Consider the following 21,345-nt stretch of genomic DNA (forward strand, 5'->3'; position numbering starts at 1 on the left):
AGGGTTTGATCAGGACATAGGGCACAAATAGAACTTAAATAGAGTTCTAAAATGGACAGGATGTTTATAGGGATATTTCTAGGAATTTTCCAAAGTTGAATTAGGAAATAAGAAAAAGGAGTAGGTTACTTATAGGGGTGTTTCTAGTATTAAATAAGAAAAAAGGATATAGGTAGGACATAAATAAAGCTGGAAACGGGATAGAATCGTACAGAAAGGTTGAAAATGCTGAAAATTGGGTAAGACACTTAAAGGTTTCTTCCAGGGATTTTCTAGGGTTTGATCAGAAAATAGGGCGTATAGAGGAAAAAAAAAATATTGAATGGAAATTATTTGAATCTGATTTAAGCATGATATAATATGTATATTCAAAGGAAAATGCTATGAAATCAACAACTCATTACAGTTGTGTCTAATCGCAAAAAAGCATTAAAATCGCGTGTAAATTTTTGAATTTTCTTTTTTTTTACTAAGAATGTTACGGAGTTATTTCTAAATATATTTAAGATCTACTGAAAATTTCGATTAAGACTTCTTAATCTGTTTGAAAACTGAATTTTACTTCTTTTTTTGAATTTTAAAATCCAATGACTTTTTCATTTCATTAAATTAAAAAATTTAATATTTTTAAATTATTATGGTGAAACTAAATCGGATTACCACTGAATTCTTTCGTCAGTTCAGAACTATGTGAGACTCTGTGAAAAAGACTGAGAACTTTTAATTAATTCTCAATTAATATAAATCGAGTTCGCCTTTCATGATTCCTATCAAAAAAAATTTCATTTTAATTTTGGCAATTTTTATACTTTTTCAGCTTACGTGATGGCAAATTGTATTCAAATTTTATTTGATCAATTTTCATGCAATGAGAAACAACATCAACTGAAAAGAAAATTTCACAAAATTCCAAATCGACATATAATAAACTTACAAAATATAATTATTTCATATTTTCAAATTTGATCACTAACCAAAGGCCATTTTTTTTGTAAAATGTATTTTTTTTTAAGAAAAGGGGGTTTTTCCCCGTGGCTCCTATCTGAATATCTTGCCCCAGGGTGATGCTCGACTGATGGAATTTCTTCTCAGACGGAATTTGCACAGCGAAATGGGTCAGGGGCGACTTCATGCAAGGGGTGCTTTCTGATACGATTTGAGGTGGTTCGTAGGGCGCAATTTACGCCGCCGCGAGCCAAACCCTGCGTAACCCCCTTTTACTCTCGAGAGCCCTGAGAAATAATTGTGTCGCAATGATGAAAACTTATCAGTTTCCGACTCCCTAATTTATTTATTTGAAATAATTATAAATTCATCTTAAATTACGCACATCTTCAGAATGTTTTCATAACTTAACAAAAAATTCATTAGTTCGAGTCCTATTTTGAGGTCATGTACATCGGGTAAATTAAAAATGATTTTCAGAACACAGAAGCTGCATCGAGATGCATTAGAGAAGGCCAGACATTGATGGATAATACCTGCTACTCTTGGCTCATCAAAAATTGATATACCTGGCCCATCACGTCAGGCGAATAGCACATCGAACTCGGAACAGAAATTAAATTTCTATTTTGATTCAGGGGTTACTGACCCGAAGAGTATCTCATTGTTCCCTGGGGTTGCAGCATCGCATCGAGGATCGAATTAGAACCTCGAAGGTTCACATTACCGAACGGCTCTCAATTTGCGGTATGAATTTATGCCAGGATCCTCGCGCCAACCAGGATCCTCACGCAGGCCACGACAATTCGTCCTCTAATGAATTCCTGCTTAGCGCCCACCACGTGCTGGACCCGAAGCTCTTAATATTAATTTTCAAGAGGGTCCACGCTACCGACCCACCCCTATTTTCACCCCTTCCAAAACAGCCCCTCTACCCCCTTTTTCAAGGCTCAACTCTCCGGGCCATAACTGAAGTTTAATTTGATCTCACGCTCGTAAAACTCGAAGCGTCGACTTTACAGCCATTATGCAATGCGCTTCAAGACGGTTTTCCTGACGAAAATTCATTTTAACGGACAGACCTACCCTCTGATCGTTTCGACCTCGTCACTTCGCAGTCACGAGGCGAGACCCTCGGCAGACCAACTTTGAGAAACTATTTCTTTCTTTTTAACGGCAGCAATAACCGTCTCGCTTTGAATACATTCTCCAAATTAACTCCCGCCCTAGTACTGAGTAATTGAAATGAAAGCGAGCGGAAAGTAGAGTAAAAAAGGGGGTTTTAAAAACAAAGTGTTTGAAGGTGTCGCTGATGCACCTCTAAATATTCTTGAAGAGTTCATATGTGGACGTCCACGTGAAAAGGGCCTCTAGGTTTCAAAACGAGTCTTCGGGGCATTTTTGAAGTCAATATTTTTATAGTGCACATGTAATACTTTGTCCTTGAACATGAAATATACCTACTTTCGGATGCGGTCCTAATATCGTCCTCCACTCAAACCCAAAAAACTAATGTTGACCCTGTCTTAGAAAAACGCAAATATCTCCTAAAGTAGAACTAGCCATAAGGAGAGAATTGGTTTGTTGCTAAAACGGTTGATTGAGTGGTCGTGAAGAAAATTTCAAACTCTCTAGAAATAACGTCGTTAGTCTCCTCTAACGTCTCGTGTAGTCTATAATGTGGATAAATTAGATATTCCTTAGAAATTTGAAAAGTTTTTTAATTAAGATTTCTAAAAATATAGAAAAGAAGATGAGATGAAAGTAATCAAGGAGTAGAGTTTCAGACAAAGTCGTTCAGATGTCATTTCGCAGATGAAGACTCGTTCTGGGAGCACAATTGGAACGGGGCTTATAGCAGTGCGCATTAAGTCATACTCCATTAACAACGAACCCTCGATGTCACCTCTTCTCCCGAGTTGAGCGTAATTCGGTAATACGTATCCATTTAGATAGAGGCATGCCGAGAGATCGATAACACACCAGGCACTCGACTATAGAAGGCTAATTAAGATAGTGTATTTTGGAGCGATTGTGCAGCCATGAATGTCGTATTAATGGATATCCAGTATCCACTGATGCATTAGAAAAAAATTAGTCAAAGTAGGCACTATGCTACTCCAAAAAAGGTATCGTAGCCTATTAAGACTGTAGATAAGTTGTACAAATATCCCCTTTCCTATCATCACTGCCCCTCCCTCTCCTCTCCTCTTCTATCCTATCCTGTCCTATCCGATCCTATATTATTCACTTCCCTTACTTTCCTCAACCGTTGCAACCTACACTCTTCTCCTATTTTCTTTCTCTACTATTTTGTCGCCTTTCTCTTTCGTACTTCACTTGCGATTTTCTATTTCTCCTCCTCTATTATTTCCACACTGTCCTCCCCTGCATTCCTCTCTCCTTCTTATTATCCTATGGTCCCTTACTTCTCCTGTCTTCCATTACTTTTGCATTTCCCTTCACCGCTTCTGTTCTCTTACTTTATTTTTGTACCTTCTAATCACTTTTTGCACCTTCCTCTATTTTCCTCTCCTATTTCTCCATTCAATTCACATCCTCTTCCACCACATCAATCGCTACCTGACTTACTATCCCGTTTGATCACATTCCCAGCACCTTCCTTCTCCTACTTCCCCTCTTTCCTACTTATCTTTCCTCCACTCCCATACTTTACCTGCGCTGTCCCACTTAACTTTCTCACCATTATTTACTAAATACCCTCGCATGTTTTTCCTCTCATACTTCCCTTCACCACCTATTTCTTTTCTCAGTATCCCCTCCACCACTGCCATCCTTTCCGTAAATACGAACCCATTTCTTCCCTTTTCCTTGTCTTACTTTCCATCTCTCCTACTTCTCAATCCTCTTCCCTACTTCTCATGCGATTCCGTCTTCCCATCTCAATCCATTACTTTCCCTCTCTCTCTCGCTCTCTCCTACTATGTTTCTGAAGTTTGCAACGTTTATAAACGAAATTATAAAATTTCTGAGATTTCTTTTGCTGATTATTTGCACCTGATGACTGGTAAAACAAAAATTTGTTTAATCCCAATAATTATTAATTGCTGAATAACTTTTCACACCTAGGGATTTTGAAAATTATATATAAAATAAAAAACAAAAATTTATTTTCATTTATAGACGTTGCAAACTTCAGCTACTTCTCCTACTTCCCTTTTCCTGATTCCCCTACCCTACTTCCCTTTTCTCATGAAGAAGTTGCGAAGGGTCGGAGAATAAAAATAGTATCATTGATTGCTGATTAGACTTTTATAGAACAAAAGTATACAAAAAGTCTTTTTTTTTTTATTTGAAGCAGGACTATATTAGATAAAAATGGCAAAAAAGTCCCACTTCATTTATTTTTTATTTTTCAACCAGGACCTTCTTTAGGACAAAAGCACCGAAAAAGTCCTACTTTATTATTTTTTTCGTAAGACCTTTTTAGGGCAAAAGTACAAACAAATCTGTTTCCTGTTTTATTTAATATTCGTACATATCCCACAAGAATATACACTACGTACAATCAATCTCAAAAGTTGCCTATCTTAAAAATGATTAATCAAATCGACAAAAAAGATCTATTATTAATTTCGGTAGGTTTTGATGGAGGCTTCGAAGAACACTTTAGTTAATTAATTAATTAGTTAATTCAAATTTAAACTATGATTGTTTATAACAATAATAACTGTATGATTTCTCGATTAATTTGTTTAAATGAAATCAACACAAATAGAAATTTATAGAATCCTTCGGAGAATAAAATGAGACCTTGATCATGGAAGGGCTTGCAAAATTTTTTGATATTTTAGTCTTAGTTAAGAAGTACTTCTTTGAGACATAAATCCCATCTCGCTTGTGATGGTTTAAAAAAAAGTAAAATACAAATTTCTAGTTTTTTTCCTAAAAATTGTGTAGGGCTTGCAAATCTAACAAAAATTTAGTAGGAAGTTTTTGTAACTCTTATCCCTACTATAGTCCCGTCATCACTCGTAAAAGTAAGATCCGTCCACTCAGCGCCGCCACCAAGGAAAATTATAAAATGGAATACTCCATATTTTTTTGCTTTTTTTTTGCTAATTTTATGCTAAAAAAAAAATTTTTTGCTCTTTAAACTTCGTAGAACAGGGTGGCGGAGCTAGCAGGACGTCCACTCAGCGCCGCCACCTACGAAAACTCACTAAAAATGATTATAATTCGATAAACAATGAGTGGAGATTTTTTTTTTTTTTCTCTATGATGACATATATTACGTTTCTCAAAAAACTACCCCTAAGTCTTACACAACTACCCCCGGGATCAAAAAGTTTTCAAAATGGGAAAAATACCTTTAACAATGTAAACATGATTTAGGGCTACAAATTAATTACATGACACTTGAAAATTTCGCCCTCTTTATAATTTCCCCAAAAATACCCTTCCACGTGAACGTATGCAGCAGAACATTTATATGTATGAAAAAAGCTTTAAAAATAATCAAACTTAAAAGAAACTGTTAGTTGATATTTTTCTGCTCTTTTTTTGCTCTGCGATAATATATAACACGCTCCCGAAAAACTACCCCTGAGTCATACATACTCACCCCTCGTGATCAAAAAAGTTTTAAAAGTTAAAAAACCACCTTAAACAATATAAAAATTATTTAGGACTCAAAATTAATTTTATCTAACGACCCAACAAATTTTTTAGTACTACAATAAACATTGACAAACAATTGTGGAAAATTTCAGCCTCCTATCTTTAATACTTTCCTCAAAAAATATTCCCCAAAAAACAGCCGGATTTCGGCCCAACAAAGTAGGAACCCCCTTAAGGTGGATTTTAACTTTTAAAACGTTCTTGATGAAGAGGTAAAGGTATGTATTACTTAGGGGTAGTTTTTGAGTAACATATTATATATTATCGCAGAGCAAACAAAGAGCAAAAAAATCCCAACTGACAGTTTATTCTAAGTTTGATTATTTTTCATGCTTTTTTCATAAATATACTAAATGTTCTGCTGCATACGTTCACATGGAAGGGTGGTTTTGGGGAAATTATAAAGAGGGCGAAATTTTCAAGTGCCATGTAATCAATTTGAAGTTCTAAATTATTTTTGCATTCTTCAAGGTGGTTTTCCAACTTTTGAAACGTTTTTGATGACGAGTGGAGGTTATGTATGACTTAGGGGTAGTTTTTGTGCAACGTATTATACAATATCGAAGAGCAAGAAAAGAAGAAAAAATATCGACTAACAGTGTTTTCTAAGATTTATTATTTTGTATGGTTTTTTCATACATATATATGTTCCGCTGCATAGGTTCACGTGGATGGGTAGTTTTGGGGAAATTAGAATGGAAGGGAAATTTTCAAGTACCATATAATTAATTTAGAGTTCTAAATCTTTTTTAGATTGTTCAAGGTGATTTTACAACATGCAAGACGTTTTTGATGCCGAGGGGAAGGTATGTATAACTTAGGGGTAGTTTTTGGGCAACATATTATATATTATCGAAGAGGAAAAAAGGAGCCAAAAAATATCAACTAACATTTTCTTCTAAGTTTGATTATTTTCAATGCATATTTCATACATATATATGTTCCGCTGCATAGGTTAACGTGGAAGGGTAGTTTCGGGGGAAATTATAATGAGAGAGAAATCTGCAAGTTTCATGTTATTAATTTTGAGTCCTAAATAATTTATATTTTTTTCAAGGTGTTTTTTTAACTTTTAAAACGTTTCCTATGACGAGGGGAGGTTATGCATGACTTAGGGGTAGTTTTTGTGTAACGTATTATACATTATCGAAGAGCAAAAAAAGAGCAAAAAAATATCAACTAACAGTGTTTTCCAAGTTTCATTATTTTGTATGCTTTTTTCATACATATATATGTTCCGCTGCATAGGTTCACGTGTAAAGCTAGTTTTGGGGAAATTATAAAGAGGGCGAAATTTTTAAGTGTCATGTAATTAATTTGAAGCCCTAAATCATGTTTACATTGTTGAAGGTAGTTTTCCTATTTTGAAAACTTTTTTGATCCCGGGGGTAGTTTTGGAAGACTTAGGGGTAATTTTTGGGAAACGTAATATATGTTATCATAGAGCAAAAAAAAGCAAAAAATCTCCACTAATTGTTTATTGTTTATTTTATTATTATAATCATTTTTAGTGAGTTTTCGTAGGTGGCGGCGCTGAGTGGACGTCCTGCTAGCGCCGCCACCTTTTTCTCCGAAGTTTAAGGAGCAAAAAAAAATTTTTTTTAGCATAAAATTAGCAAAAAAATATGGCGTATTCCATTTTATAATTTGCCTTGGTGGCGGCGCTGAGTGGACGGACCTGTAAAGTATCGAAAAAAGTACCACAAACTTGTCTAGTACTTTTATCCTATAAATTGTTTAGAACTTATAAAACAAAAAAAAAGAATTAAGTAGGAATTTTCTGGTACTTTTGTCCGATTTCAGCAGTCATTTTTTGGGTAATAATTTTCATCAGCACTTGTACAAGTTAAAAAAAAAAGTAAAACGGTACTTTCCTAGTACTTTTAGCCTGGAAATTAATAAGGGCTTGCAAAAATGTTTCTGAATATTAGGTGGGTCTTTTATCATACCTTATGCAAAAAAGGTTTTTCTCAAAATATAAGAAAATAATAATTGTGACTTTTTTGGTACTTTTGTCCGGAAAAAGTCTTCTTGAATCAAAAAGAAAAATTCAATGGGACGTTTTCAGAAATTTTCTTCCCCAAAATTCCAAGAAACACTGGTAAAAGATTTAAAAAAAGAAACTGAAACTCTTCTAGTATTGTTATGCCAAAAATTATTCAGAGTTTGAAAAATTAACAAAAATTAATATATACTATTTTGGGTCCTGCTCAAAATAGAAAAAAAATCAAGTGGTACTTTATTTTTATACTTTTGTTCTACAAAAGTCTTATCAGTGTTAGTAAAAATTTCGATGAAAAATGGAACTTTTGTAGCACTTTTTCCCCTGATTAAACTTTTAAAATTTGTTAAGAAAAATGGTTTCTCAAGTACTGATATGTCTCATAACTATTACTTTAGCTGGCGTTTATCAAGGATCCAAAAACACTAAAAATTAAATTTTTTTCTGAGAAAATAAGAAGTTTGACTTGAGAAAGGACTGACTTGGTATTCGAATGGAATCGAAATGGAAATGTATGAAACTGAGTGAAGGCAAGTTTTTTTTTGCTTCACAAAGAAAGTTGAATTTCCTGATGATCAATAGAATGCACTCGGATACGATTTGCCATTTAGTAGTCTGGTTGTCCAGGAAATTGTGTTTGGCGATTTTCGTACAGATGGCGATGCACTTTCTATCTATGCGAGCATCTTTGAATGCCTTTGTTGTCATTTCGACGTTATTTCCGTGTAGAAATGAAATCTGAATGCAAGAAACGAATGGTAAGAATCGAAATCAACCGGAAATAGACTCGAGACTTCCCTCAAGACAAAAAGGAAGAAATTTTTCAGCCTTTGCTCAAACATGTATTAGAAATTTCTTCATAAAGCAGTTATCATCCACAAATGTGTCCCTGGTTATCTTTCTCTACTCAGTTAGCCAAAGTAATTAACCGAGACTATGATAATCGTGATTTTATTCTTGCCTTACGAGATTTTCTCGCATTTCGACTAAATTAATGCGAGCTAATTAGCGGCTCAACTCCCTAAGCGTTTGCTTTAGCTGTTGATGGATGTCGAGTGCGGGACCTCTTTGTCCAGTGAGAATCTCTCGCCATTGTCACACCGCTAAAGATAATGTCCGTTTAGACTCTAAGGCAATAAGTCCATGGATTACGCGAGCTCTACGGTGAGAAAGAGAAGCTGACACCGAGTGAGGTATGAGCGCCATCAATTTTCACACTGTGCCTTTCCTGCCTATGGGAAGAGAGAGAAAGGGAGGGGAAAAAATACTCGCGAGAAAACTAGAAACAACTGCTGATTTATCAGGAGGACAGTAGCTTTCTCTGACAGATAATAAATCTTCGGATTTTAATCGAAAATTCCGATTTAGTCCAACTCTTGACACTTGCCTTTGCTTCGGAGACTGTTTTTGTATTTTCTGGATCAAACAGGTGGAAAGGGAAAAGCAAGTTTCGGAATCATTTTATTTCGGTATCATATGATTTGTTAAAAATAAATTGAGGGGTTAACTATTTTTGAAATGAGATGCACCTAATTATCGCATATCCCTTAAATACTGGAAAGTTTTGCTATCTTTGAAAAGGCAAATTGAAAAAAGTTGCATCATTAAAATTGGAAGCTTAATTAATTTATCTGCTGAAATTAAAAATCGATGAGATTTAAAATTCTCTAGGCAGTTGAGCAATGTTGATATTTACTAATTCAGAGGAACTAGGTCTGTGGTTATTATTTACTGCACCTTTAACTACAGCGTATACAATTTACAAGAGGTTCAACAGCAACCTGCTATATAACCTTCGACCCTTAGATACAGGTCTGAAAACCCCCGGAGCACTTCGTCTTCGAGCTCTGGAACAAGATGTACCACCAGACTGTGGCCTACCACTGCACTCTTGATGTATATCCAAATCAAGATGGCCGTTTCGATGTGATGATCGTTTGATCTTCAGCCCTTTGTTCTTGAGTATTTACTTCATAGTTCAAAATAATTGTTTGAATATAATTTTAGTTTCGTTTATCTTCTTCTCTGAAACTACCTCTTCTTCAAAATATTATAATAATATCCAAATTTAAAAATGTTCTCGAAACTCTATTCTGCAAGTAGAATATAGTTTGGTTTTTTCAAACTAGAAATTGTAGCAGCTGAGACTGCAGAATTTCGAATGAGTTTTCGAGGAGTAGTAAACTGACCTAAAATTCAATTCCGAAGTGAGCTTTCGCCACCTGACAACTTCGAGAGGCCAGCAATCGTAAGCATCAAAGTTTTGTTGAAGACTCGATCTCGAAATGGTTCACTATGGACCAACTTTACTTCCTCTTTTCAGCCCTCGCTATTGGATATTCGAGTTATAAACTTTTTTATGTGTTTGGCGAAACTATCATTCGGAAGTAAACTAGAAAACACACTTCTATAGTACAAAACCAATATTGTTCATTCTGTTTTTAGTTCGTTAGTGATTCTTTGAAGAAATTCTAAAACGTAAAGTTTATCGACAAACATTCGGGTGTAAAAATCCCTTTTTTTAAATTAATTACTCCCAGTACCATTAACCACGCCCTTTAGTCGTAAGAACGATTATGACCACGCCTGATAGTTTTCATGTTCAATTCGTTCAAAATTTAATTTGTCATCCTAATTGGGAGTTCTCGTCGACGTGACTATAAGCATGGTATAAGCTAATAGGTATAGATATGGGAGGGTCCAATAGAGTGGATTGAACAGGGCGTGTCCATTTGAATGTTTAGTGGGTGTGTCGAGAGGTGTGGTTTATTACCATGGATATAGTAAGACATGTGGTTCAATATAATAGGAAATTTAAAGGGGCGTTATTAATTATAATAATGGGCGTGGTAAAAGGCGTGGTTAATAAAAATGGACGTGCTAAAAAGCGTGGCTGATAATAATGGGCGTGGCCAAACGCGTGGTTAACTATGCTAGCCGTGGTAAGAGGTGTGGTTAATTATAATGAAATTTTACAAAGCTATAAAATTGAACTTTTTTTATACTAATTTATATTATACAGCGTTTAAATAGGCTTAGACATATGATCGAATGCACCGCATCAGAATAGATTTATTTATTCTTAAAAGAAATTCCTTTCAATTCCTCTTTAAATTTTACACAAATATTTTAGCACATTCCCCTTCAAAAGATCGTTTTTACGACCAATAAAGTTTGGGTGAATGAACACAGTGCTTTTGTAAAGTTCGTGGACTGATTGGCTACTCCGAAGTATGGTAGACATCCCCATGGGCAATATTGCTCTCCCATAGAATGTTCGTTTAACGCGGTTGAGTGCAATTTTACTCGAAACCATTAACCGTTTCTGCAAACTGAAACCGACCCGAGCTCAATTCTGACTAGACTATTGTGCATTGTTTACAAGTCATTTTGTGCAGAGAAATAAGCAGTATATATTGTCTTTTTTTAAGGTTGTAAATTAAACACAGCATTTTTTTGTTGCAGGTTAAAGTAATGTTGAGAGTCTCATCTGGAGAGGGAGGTAGTTTTTTCAATGCTGATAAGAGAAAAAAACAAGTGACCTTGATTGACCCAGCATCGGCCCAGTCTTCAACAGCTGAAGATCGTAGACCGACCGTTGCTGCTCCAAAAATGTTTGCTTTCGATGCCATTTTTTCAGAAGAGGATTCTCAGGTGAGTTTCTTCACATTTTTCAATAAAAAATGAATCTGTGACATGAAACGCAAATTTAGAAAAATATTTTCAAATTCTGATTTAAAAGAATGGAGATAAAGAAAAATCCGTCTTTAAACTCAGAATTATGATTCTTTTACTTTATCGTTGAAATATTTTCAAATGTTTAACATCTGACCTGAAATTAAAAATCAGCCATCGAGTAGACACCCTGGTCATTGGGACACACACTAACCTATTGGACTCAAATTCACTCTTTTGGTTATTCAAGCAAAACTGGGGGATGAGAGAAAAAAAAATTCTAAAAGTAAAAATCAAGGACCATCCTTATATAAAGAAAATCAGATTAAAAGAATACATTATATACATTTACGTAAAATAAGAAGAGAACATGGAATGTAGAAAATGGAAAATAAGAAGTAAGACTGAAAATATGGAAATGTAGAGAAATGAATATAGAGATTTTTATTGAAAATATGAACGTGCTCTTTTGACAAGTTACGTTCATACGATGAACGGGAAAACGTCCCTGCCGGGCGCGTAACTAAACTAATTTCCCGACCTCTAAACTCTACCGCCCCACTATCCCTCAGGCGAATGTTGCTCTTTACTGCAACTTCTCCGTTCACGTGACTTTGCACAACCAAAGAACTTTCATATATAAGTTTCCAGAACCTGAGGTTTCACTTATGTTGGTTAATCTAAGGCGTCACTTTGAATTTTCTCATGTCTCTGACATATTCAACTAAATTTTCAGCTCCACCACATCTTCAATTTCATATCATAACATACAATTAACAGCATCTATTTCAGCTTGTGGTATATTCCACGAATTTCAATTAAATATCTATCTAGCAAAATTTGATATTAGTCTCATTTACATTTGAAAACTTTTAATCATATTCCAATTTTCATTTCTAAACAATTTCCACAGAGGTATTCTTTAAATTAAGGGGAAACTTAAATATGAGGATAAATAAAAAATTAGTATTAGGCGCCGCGCGCAGTTCAAAAAGAATTTCGTAACCTATTAAGACGTTAATTATGATGTTTAAACCTTTTCCTTCAATAGTTTTCCTCCCCTATAACTTGTACAACCTCTTCCTTCCCTTAAACTTTTTTCCTTAACTTCCCTCTCTACTCCGTTACCGAGATAATACTCCCCTTCTACTACTCCCCTTCTCCTTCTATAAATTCCCATTCTCTTCTCACTCACATTGTCGTACTTGCCCTCCCTTCACTTTCCTTACCACCATCCTTTACTTTTTGTAATTTCCGCTACTTCTCGTTTTCAAACTTTTCGAACCCTAATTTATCTTCACGATCTTTCTTAAGGAGATTTATTAGGTTCCCTTTACTTTCGGTCCCTTAATTTCGCCTTGTTCCCATTCTCGAATTTACCCTTATTTTCCCTAATTGTCCTCTTGTCTAAGCCCCTCACCTTCCCTACCTTAACCCCATTTACCTCTCTTATTTCCCCTATTTTCCCTCCTCTCACTTCTTCTACTTTCCCAACTCTCACTTTCCCCACCTACGCTCTCCTAATTTATGCTTATTTCAATACTCCCTTCTCTCACTTCCTATCAATCTTCCTACTTCGCCTTACCTTGCTTTCCCTCTTCTCTCATTATCCATCTCCCCTCACTGTCCCTACTTACCCTCCCCTCATTTGCTCTCATTATCCATACTTCTTCTTCCCTCATTTCTCATCAATTTTCCTACTTCCTCTTTCTATTTTCCCTACTTCCCTTCCACACTTACCTCTCACACTTTCCTCTTAAACCTGCTGCTTTTTCTCTCCTGATTTAAACTCAATTACCTTCATTTTTTCTACTTACCATCTCCTCTTTTTCCGTATTTCCTTTATTCGCCCTACTATCCTTTCCCGTCATGACCCCTACGTCTCGGTCCTTAATTTTTAATTCTTTCCCCTCATTTTCCTCTTCTTGCCCTACCCTCATTATCTCTCATGATCCCTACTTTCCATCCCACATTTTACCTTATGTCCCATACTTGCCCTCCCGTAATTTGCCCTCACTCCCCCTTCTTGCCCTTCCTTTATTTTTTATCCCACTTTCCCTCCATCATTCTCCTTATGCTTTCTACTTCCATACCCAATTTTTCCCTTCACTTCCTCTACCTTTTTTCTCCTTATTTTCCCTAATTTCGCCTACTTCATCTCTTCTTATTTACCCTCATTCTTCCTAATTTCCCCTCAATTGCTGTCCTTCCCCCCCCCCGTTTTCCCTCTTTTTAAGAGGTCAAATTTTACTTTGTAAAATTAAATCGTTCTAAATTGCAAAATTTCACTTTTAAACGTTATTTTTTGAACATATTATTCAACCAAGTGTCTTGAAATTTAATAGTTACAAATTTTTTTTCTCTTTCTATAAAAAAAATATTTTTAATTGTGAAAATGCATTTTGAATTATGTTTTAATTTTTTCATTATCTTAAAAAGAATAAGTTAACAATATGAAGGCATAAATATTATATTCAAGAGAAAAAAAAATTATTTTAACTTGGAAATTGAATCATTTATTTAACTAAGCTTCCAAAATGGAATATTTAAACTATTAAAAATTTAAAAATGTAGCGTTCAAAACACTAATTTAAAAAGAAAATACGTTGAACATTAAAAAATATACACTCAATTTTTGCATAAATAAATCATTTTAAACTGAAAGCCTTTCAAAACTCAGCAATTTTGAATCTGTGGTTCCTAAATTCAGAAAATTTAAGTATTCTTATTATAGATGGAAGTAATTACTTTTGTTTTTGATTAAGAGCTCTACAAATCAAACACGTGTAATTTAGTTATTCTCGCTTTTGTAAAAATTCAAAATGGTACTTGGACCCTCCACTCGAGAGCAATTTTCGCGCTAACGAGAGTCGGTCAAGTGCGACAATTCTAGTATATGAAAGTGTCAACTCTCTTTGGAGAATGCAGCAAACATGAAGTGGTTTTTCATCGTTCTCTTTGCATTCCTCCTAACGTACTCCGTGGCTGTGCATCTATTTTTTAAATTATAAAAATATTTTTATCTTCTCTTTTGTGCTGAATTTTCAAATTTCAAAATCAAAATATTCTTTTTACTCTACTTAAATATTATTTTACACATAAAATTAAAAAGCTTCAATTATATTTGTTTAAATGGCCAAAGGATTAATATAACTCCCTTCAAGGAATTTCAGAAGATCTCAACAGGTTTCAGGGGTTCACGATTATATAGGAAAAATTTAAATAATAATTAAACCCTTGCTTTATTAAATTAAAAATTACATTACACTATTTTGCGCCTATTTTTCAAAATATATGCTATTATTGACACTATCTTGAATTTCTTAATTAAGGAACTACGCCAGAGCATTAATTTTCCTTTTCGTACAAATTGTCAAACAGTTAGAATCTGCAGTGAATCCTTTTTTTGTGGAAATTTCTCCATTGACCAGGTTTGCCGAGACAACATTTGCACTTAATCGTGAATCAACAGAGCCTGACGATAAACGGGATGTATGCACTGCTCAGCTAATTACAACAAGGAGTTTGTAGATCGATAGACTCTGGATTATGCATTGACTTCAAATGGCCATGTAGTCAGTGAAGGGAAGCACCTCACCAAATAGGCAATAGGCAACCAATACATATTTTAGGCCAAGTTATCTTCACACTTATGTGTAATCCAGAAGATAGATTCTACGTTCCCTATATTCCATTTTTCTCTTTTACAGCTTTTTCCTAATTGCTTCAATTATCTACGAGTATATTTAACATCTCTTTTTTTAAATTGATTTCGCTTTGCCAATTTTTCCATTATTTATTCAGCCAGTACGAATTTTTTTCGACTAATTTTCCCTCCCGAACAAAAAACTCGAGGTTTTCGCGGTAGGAAAAATTACACAGGTTTCACGACACGTCAGAGATATTTCCGAATATTTCACGAATCTCGCGGGACATTACGTATCCAGCGTTCGATTTAAATGAGCCGCTTTATCCCGCAGTGTTTCGATCTCTGTGCACGTCGAGTATTCTCCAGGGATCAGCAAAACGTACTCTCTCATGTTTCTCTAACTCTGTTCCTCTTTCTCTCTCTCTCTCTTTTCTCTTGACTGGTAGATCCGTTTAGAAGACCTATAGAAACGAATCGATTGATATAATCAAATGCCTTGCCACCGATTGTCATCCGAAAGCACAATGGGACTGGAAATCTCTCTGTTTCCATGTCCCTTGTCTGGACTGGCTGGTACCCTCTTTCCAAATTTGTACTATTGATTTTGTGCCTTTTCCCCATTCGCGTTTTTTTCTAGTCTAGATCGAATTTTGTTCGCCTCCTATCAATAAAAAGATGAGTTCAAGTTAGTGGCACGCGCCCAGTAGAAAGGGTGTCTTTGTCTATTTCAATCTGTTATTTTAAATCCAATATAACAGTTAATATCCACGCATTCGCCTCCAACCCCCTTTTTCCCACATCCTTCAACCCCTGCGCAACACTTTTTTTTATTAAAATCAACTGTCCAGTACCACCATTCACATCTCCGCCTTTCATTTTTTCCGTCTCTTTCATCCCTTTGCCTCCCTTCTCTACTAATTTATTATCCTGCCTCCTTTACAAACCAGTCCTTCTCCACCTATGTTCCTCATTCCCCCTATCGCGCCTTCCTATTTCTCTTATCTCTCTATTCCTCTCCATGTCAATAAGGACCTATTTATCTGCCACCTCCTCCCTCTCATCTTTCTCCCTCTCTTATTATTCCCATCTCCCCCTTCTTCTCGCCTCATGCCTCTAACCCTTTGCATGGAAATCCTCATCTAAATACCACCTCATCAAATTTTATCTTTCCCTCGTCCCGGACCCTTTCCCTCCGTACATCTTTCCTGTTTAAACTCCTACCCACACGAGTCCCTCTCCTCTTTCTCTGTTCCTCATTCCGACCTTAAATCACTTTTCATTTCCTTGATCCCTTATCCATTCATTTCTTTCATCTTATATAATGTCAATAACAACCTACTCCTTTCCAACCTGCTTCCCCATTACCTCTTCCATCCCTTACATTGACCTCTAATGTACCTCTTCTCCTTATCTCACTCGCAAACCTAGATTTGATTGAAATGCTCTTTTCCATACTATCCCTTTACATCCTTATCCCGCCCCTAACACTCAACTATTTTCCTTATCTCCATTCCTCTTCTCTTATTCAATAAAAATAATAATCCATTCCTCTCCTAGCTCCTTTCCGTTACATCGTTCTCGCTTTATTTTTACTCCTGATCCCTCCCTCTAATTCTCACATCATTCCTTAAACCCTTTTCATTTAAATCCTTTCCCCATTTTACCCCTCCACATTTTCTTCAAACGTTGCCCCTCCCCTTCCCCTTCGCTACATTATTCTTTCGAAAGTCCTAATTATAAAAGTACCCCTCCTCTCCTTCTTTTTTTCATTTTGCCCTTTCATCCCTTCCAATTGCCCTTATTCTTCTATTCCGCTCCTCTTACAAAATCGAAATAATAACCCATTTCTCTTCTACTTCCTACCCCGCTGGGGGCCATAACTGCACCTATGGAAGTCTCCCTCCCCCTAGTAGGATTACCTGATATATGTACGACACCTCTCTATTTTTTTACTTTCCTATAAATCGATTTCCCACAATCCCTTCTCAATAAAGTCTTCCTCCATATACCATTTCTTCAAATTAACTGTTTTAATATTTAGAACCTCCCTTTTCCCTTCCCTTTCTCTTTTCCCTCGAAACACAGTTTTTTCTACCTCTTGCTCTCTTCTCTCAATTTTCCTCATCCTGCCCTTTCATTCCTCAGTTCTTTATCCCTCCATTTATCTCCTTCTCACCAATTTCAATAACAACTCATTTCTCTCTACCTCATTCCCGTCAAACCTTCCTTGCTTTCCTCTCACCCCTCAAACCCTACTTATTATAACACCCCTCAACATCTTTTCGTTGTAATACTATTTTTGTTGCAATCCTCTTTCCCCAATCTTCCTTCCACGTCTCTATTCTTTAAATTCTCTCTCTCCCTAAGTCCACCTATCTCATCTCTTCCCCTCCCTCTCACAATTAGTTTCCATTATCAGCTCCCACCCACACTCATTTTTTATTTTATTTTCAATTGACGTTAAAAATGAAGATGATTATTCCTAATGGTCTCAATGGAACGAGGAAATAAGAGGAAGCAATTTTGTCAAATAGGTTGATGAGAAAGACTGGATGGTACAATAGCGAATGGTAGTAAGAGAAAGAAGTTGTGTCGAAGGGGTTGAGGAGAAAGTATGGAGGGTACGCTAAGGAGCAAAAGTGAGAGGAAGAAGTTGTGTGGAAGAAGTTAAGAAGAAAATTTGGACTTTTTTAGGGTACGATATGGATCTGAAGATGGGTAAGGACTGAGCAAAAAAGAGAAATTACGTCGAGCGGTGTACGTTGGGGGTGTTAGAAGAGGCTGAGTGAGGGGTAATAGGAAGAAGAATCAGTATTATATTTAAGGATCTAAAGAAAGATCAAATGTAACAAAGACTTACTCAATTCTAATTTGTCTTCAACTTCTTCGTTTATTAGAAACTATCATGTTTCCGGATTTGAAGATTTAAGTACACAGTCGAACAAGACGAGAGTTAACTGGCAAATGAGCAATAGATCGCTGGTGTTACAATTGTAGGTAGAGTGGTGGACATTCATGAGAGGAGAGCAGAGAATACAGGCAGGTGGGCCATCATGTGAACGTAATCTGCCGCTGCAGCGTGACTATTAGCCGTAAGTCAATAATAAAGCCCTTGTCCCGCTCGGGCCATAATGGCACCAGTGAATTATCCCGTGCCGAACGCATTGTCCTGTCGGTTCGTTCGTGGCGATATTATTGTCCAGAGCCGAGAGCGATCTCTGAGGACTCTGCGTTTGCGCTTCTCCCCAAACCCTATCCACGAATTTGTATTCGACGAATAATTGAGATGGATGGTCTCTAGATTTAGTCCGGCGTAGTTTTGTTTAGACAGGCTCATTTTTAGTTTGAAAAGAACACTTTTTTCTGGATAAAAATTGGATTCAATGATTTTAAATCGAACATGGTAGGCATTTTTAAAATTATTTCTTTAGGTTTAATTCTTGTAAGTGTCAATAGCTTTATAAATAATACGAAACCTAACATATTTTGACCTGGCTTGTATTTGACGATTAATTAAGATGGATGGTCTTTTGATTCAGTCCGGTTGAGTTTGCTTAGACAGGCTCATTTTCAGTTTCAGAAGGATGATTTTTTTCCTGGGTGAAGATTGGAGTCGTTCGTGTTAAATCGAAGATACTGACAATTTTTTTCATTAATCTGATAACAAATGGATTTAATTGTCCAAAAGTTTAAGCGGACTGGGATTCATCAACCGTCCCTAAAAGCTATTATATGCAATTTTTTGGAAAGTATTATAAAGATGATTTTTTTAATTGTCATTAGTGCTAAGATGTTTTTTTTGTCTTTAATTGATATTAATTCATGTAAATGTCAATAGATTTTCAAATCAAAGAAACCTAACACGTTTTAACATTGACTGTAATTGAAAACCTCTAAAAATATGCAGGTTAAAATAAAAATTCCGGAACATTCTTCCTAATTCAACAATATTTTGAATAGTTTCAAAAGTATCAGCATAATCAGGGGAAATCGAAATTAAGCATTTTAAAAATGTCCAGATTGGAAATTAGATAACTCCATCACAAATAACGATCGCGTACCGGAAATCCCCATGCTCCTAAGTTTACGAGTGGACAAATTCAAAATTTTCGAGCTGTTACACGGTGAAACAAAAGGGAGGAGAAAAGGGGATGGGTACTTCCCGTTTCTGCTAAATTAATTAAAATCTCGATGGCTGCGAATTCTCATTTCGAGATCACTCCAGTCGAGTATCCGAGTTATTTCCGTGAACATCGTGTCGTTCATTATATCAGCCAAGTGGTTCGAAAAGAGCTTCTTGATTTTTGAAAAGATTTTTTTTTACGAGTATAAAATTCTTTCCGAACTTAAATCTAATTAAATCTTTATATTAATCTAGTGCACACAAATCAACTACTAGTATAATCTGAAATATTTCAAAACCATTCCCCATTTCTGCCTATTCTCTAAAAATGTCCCCTTGTTTTCCTTTTCGCTTTAAATATACAATCCTCAAAAATACAATTCTTCGTTTCACATCTAGAAAATTATTGTATGCAAAACTAGGCAATACAATGGCGTATAGTGAGAGCTTTTTTTTAAATTTCAATTACCCACTACCCAATTTTAAAAACTACATTATTTAATGGCAGAAATGATCAAAAAATCATTTTAAATTATTTAAAAACTTTACAATTTCTTATAAAAAGATTGTTTCTTTTTTTCCAAATAAAGAAATTAAATTTTTAATCCTTCGTCTCCTTCGTAAAAAAATTACCCTATTTCCCCTTTTTAGGCTCTTTTTCTGCTGTGATCCCTGTATTTTAATCCCTTTATATAACTTGTATTGATCTAGTCATGACCAAAATTCTACTTACCGGAAAAATATTCAAATCTCCTCTGAATCAAGTTTTCTCTTAATCCTGCCAACGCATAAAAATATAAAATATTACAAAAATATATCAGGAGTCTTCCCCTCCGGAAAAGGGGGTAAGGATTGGACGAAGTAAAATTCTTTCTCATGCCCCAGTGCGGTTGAATGTGGCTTTAAAAATCACACGGTATGAAATCACAATATCTTTCAGGATAACAACTCGAAAACTTTTCACTCCCTTTTCTAGGGGTGGGTGGGGCTTACGAATCTAAAAAAAGGCTCGTTGATGTCTGTTGGGAAGGAGGGGATGTGAATCTGGGATGGGGTGAATGCTCACCCCATGGTAGGTGAAATATGTCGCGATTTACACGGGAGATTGGCGTCATTGGCGCCTAGGGACCAAACTGCTTTCTCTCTCTCTCTCTCACACTTTTCCCTTTCCCCTTCAAATTTTCATGCTAGGTTCTCACTCTCTCTCTCTCTCTCTCTCTCTCTCTCTCTCTCTCTCTCTCTCTCTCTCTCTCTTTATTCCTGGCGGGCCAGAGTGGCAGGATCAAAAAAGCATTTGCAAAATCCGGTGGCTCTGTAGAGGTGACCGATGCAAAATCGAAACCACTGTCGACACGCGGTCGCTTCTATGTTCAAAGCGATTGTACGTGCTCGATAGTCAGATATAGGATTTTAGGGGTGATTCACGCCGAAACCAATTATTTTTAACATGAATGGATTTTATTACTTTTTTGATAAATTAATGAGCTTTAGTAACAATATGTTTTGAGCTGAGAACGAAAACTTCTACAAGAAAAAAAAAGGTTCAGGCTAAGTCGGATTGGAATAAAGACTTGATATTATTCTATAATTAAACCGAATTTTGATGTGTTTGATCAACTAGAGTCACATCTAAACAATTTTAGGTTGTGTACCATTTTAGGTCTACCTAAACTCACTTGACAGTTTTCCGGCACCTGTCATACTTCATTAGCATTCGTCTGTCGGAGTGACGAGAGATTAATCCCTCTGTAATATGGAAATGTATTTCGACTGGACAGAGGAATGACCAATTCGGAGATAGAGAGAAATTGAATCGAGAAACGGTTCGTAGAAGCGTATGATTGGTTTACAGATTGCTGCGTCCATCCTTCTTCATTCATCGTTAGGCGACCGCTGATGGTGTCTGGATGAGATACCTATTTAGCAAATGTCGAATTTCAAGATTTGTTTAGACCAAGGTTCATTTTTTAAAATATTTTTCGTGAAAATTAGAAAAAATGTTTCCTCTGCGTTATATTTATATTGCAATTTTTTTGTGGGCTCGCATAATTTAAAAGTAAGATGATCCTTATCTCGGTGCCTTTCGTGCTCTTTAAATTAGCGTTGTTAGTAGAAGTTTTTAATGATTTGCTTAGGCAAAGTTCAATTTGTTTATTTTTTTCCTTAAAGTAAAAAAACAAACTATTCTTACTAATGGTTAGATTGCTGATTTTATATGCAGGCCACCATAATATACCAGCAAGATGATCATTATCCCGGTGTATTTTTTACTGTTTTAATTAGCGTGATTATTAGAAGTTATTAGTGGTT

The 21,345-nt window shown here is 35.7% G+C and overlaps 1 protein-coding gene across 1 annotated transcript in view; it reads left to right on the plus strand.

Annotated features, from left to right (window-relative positions):
* The window catches only part of LOC117181718 (kinesin-like protein CG14535), a 223,153-nt gene that overhangs the window by 140,136 nt on the left and 61,672 nt on the right, over window positions 1–21,345 (plus strand). Inside the window, exon 2 of the mRNA XM_033374662.1 lies at window positions 11,054–11,242. Coding sequence (XP_033230553.1) covers window positions 11,063–11,242 — 180 coding nt within the window. The 5' untranslated portion in view covers window positions 11,054–11,062. The remainder of the gene's footprint in view (window positions 1–11,053; window positions 11,243–21,345) is intronic.

The sequence above is a fragment of the Belonocnema kinseyi genome, chromosome 10 (genome assembly GCF_010883055.1).
Source record: "Belonocnema kinseyi isolate 2016_QV_RU_SX_M_011 chromosome 10, B_treatae_v1, whole genome shotgun sequence".
NCBI classification, from domain to species: Eukaryota; Metazoa; Arthropoda; class Insecta; order Hymenoptera; family Cynipidae; genus Belonocnema; species Belonocnema kinseyi.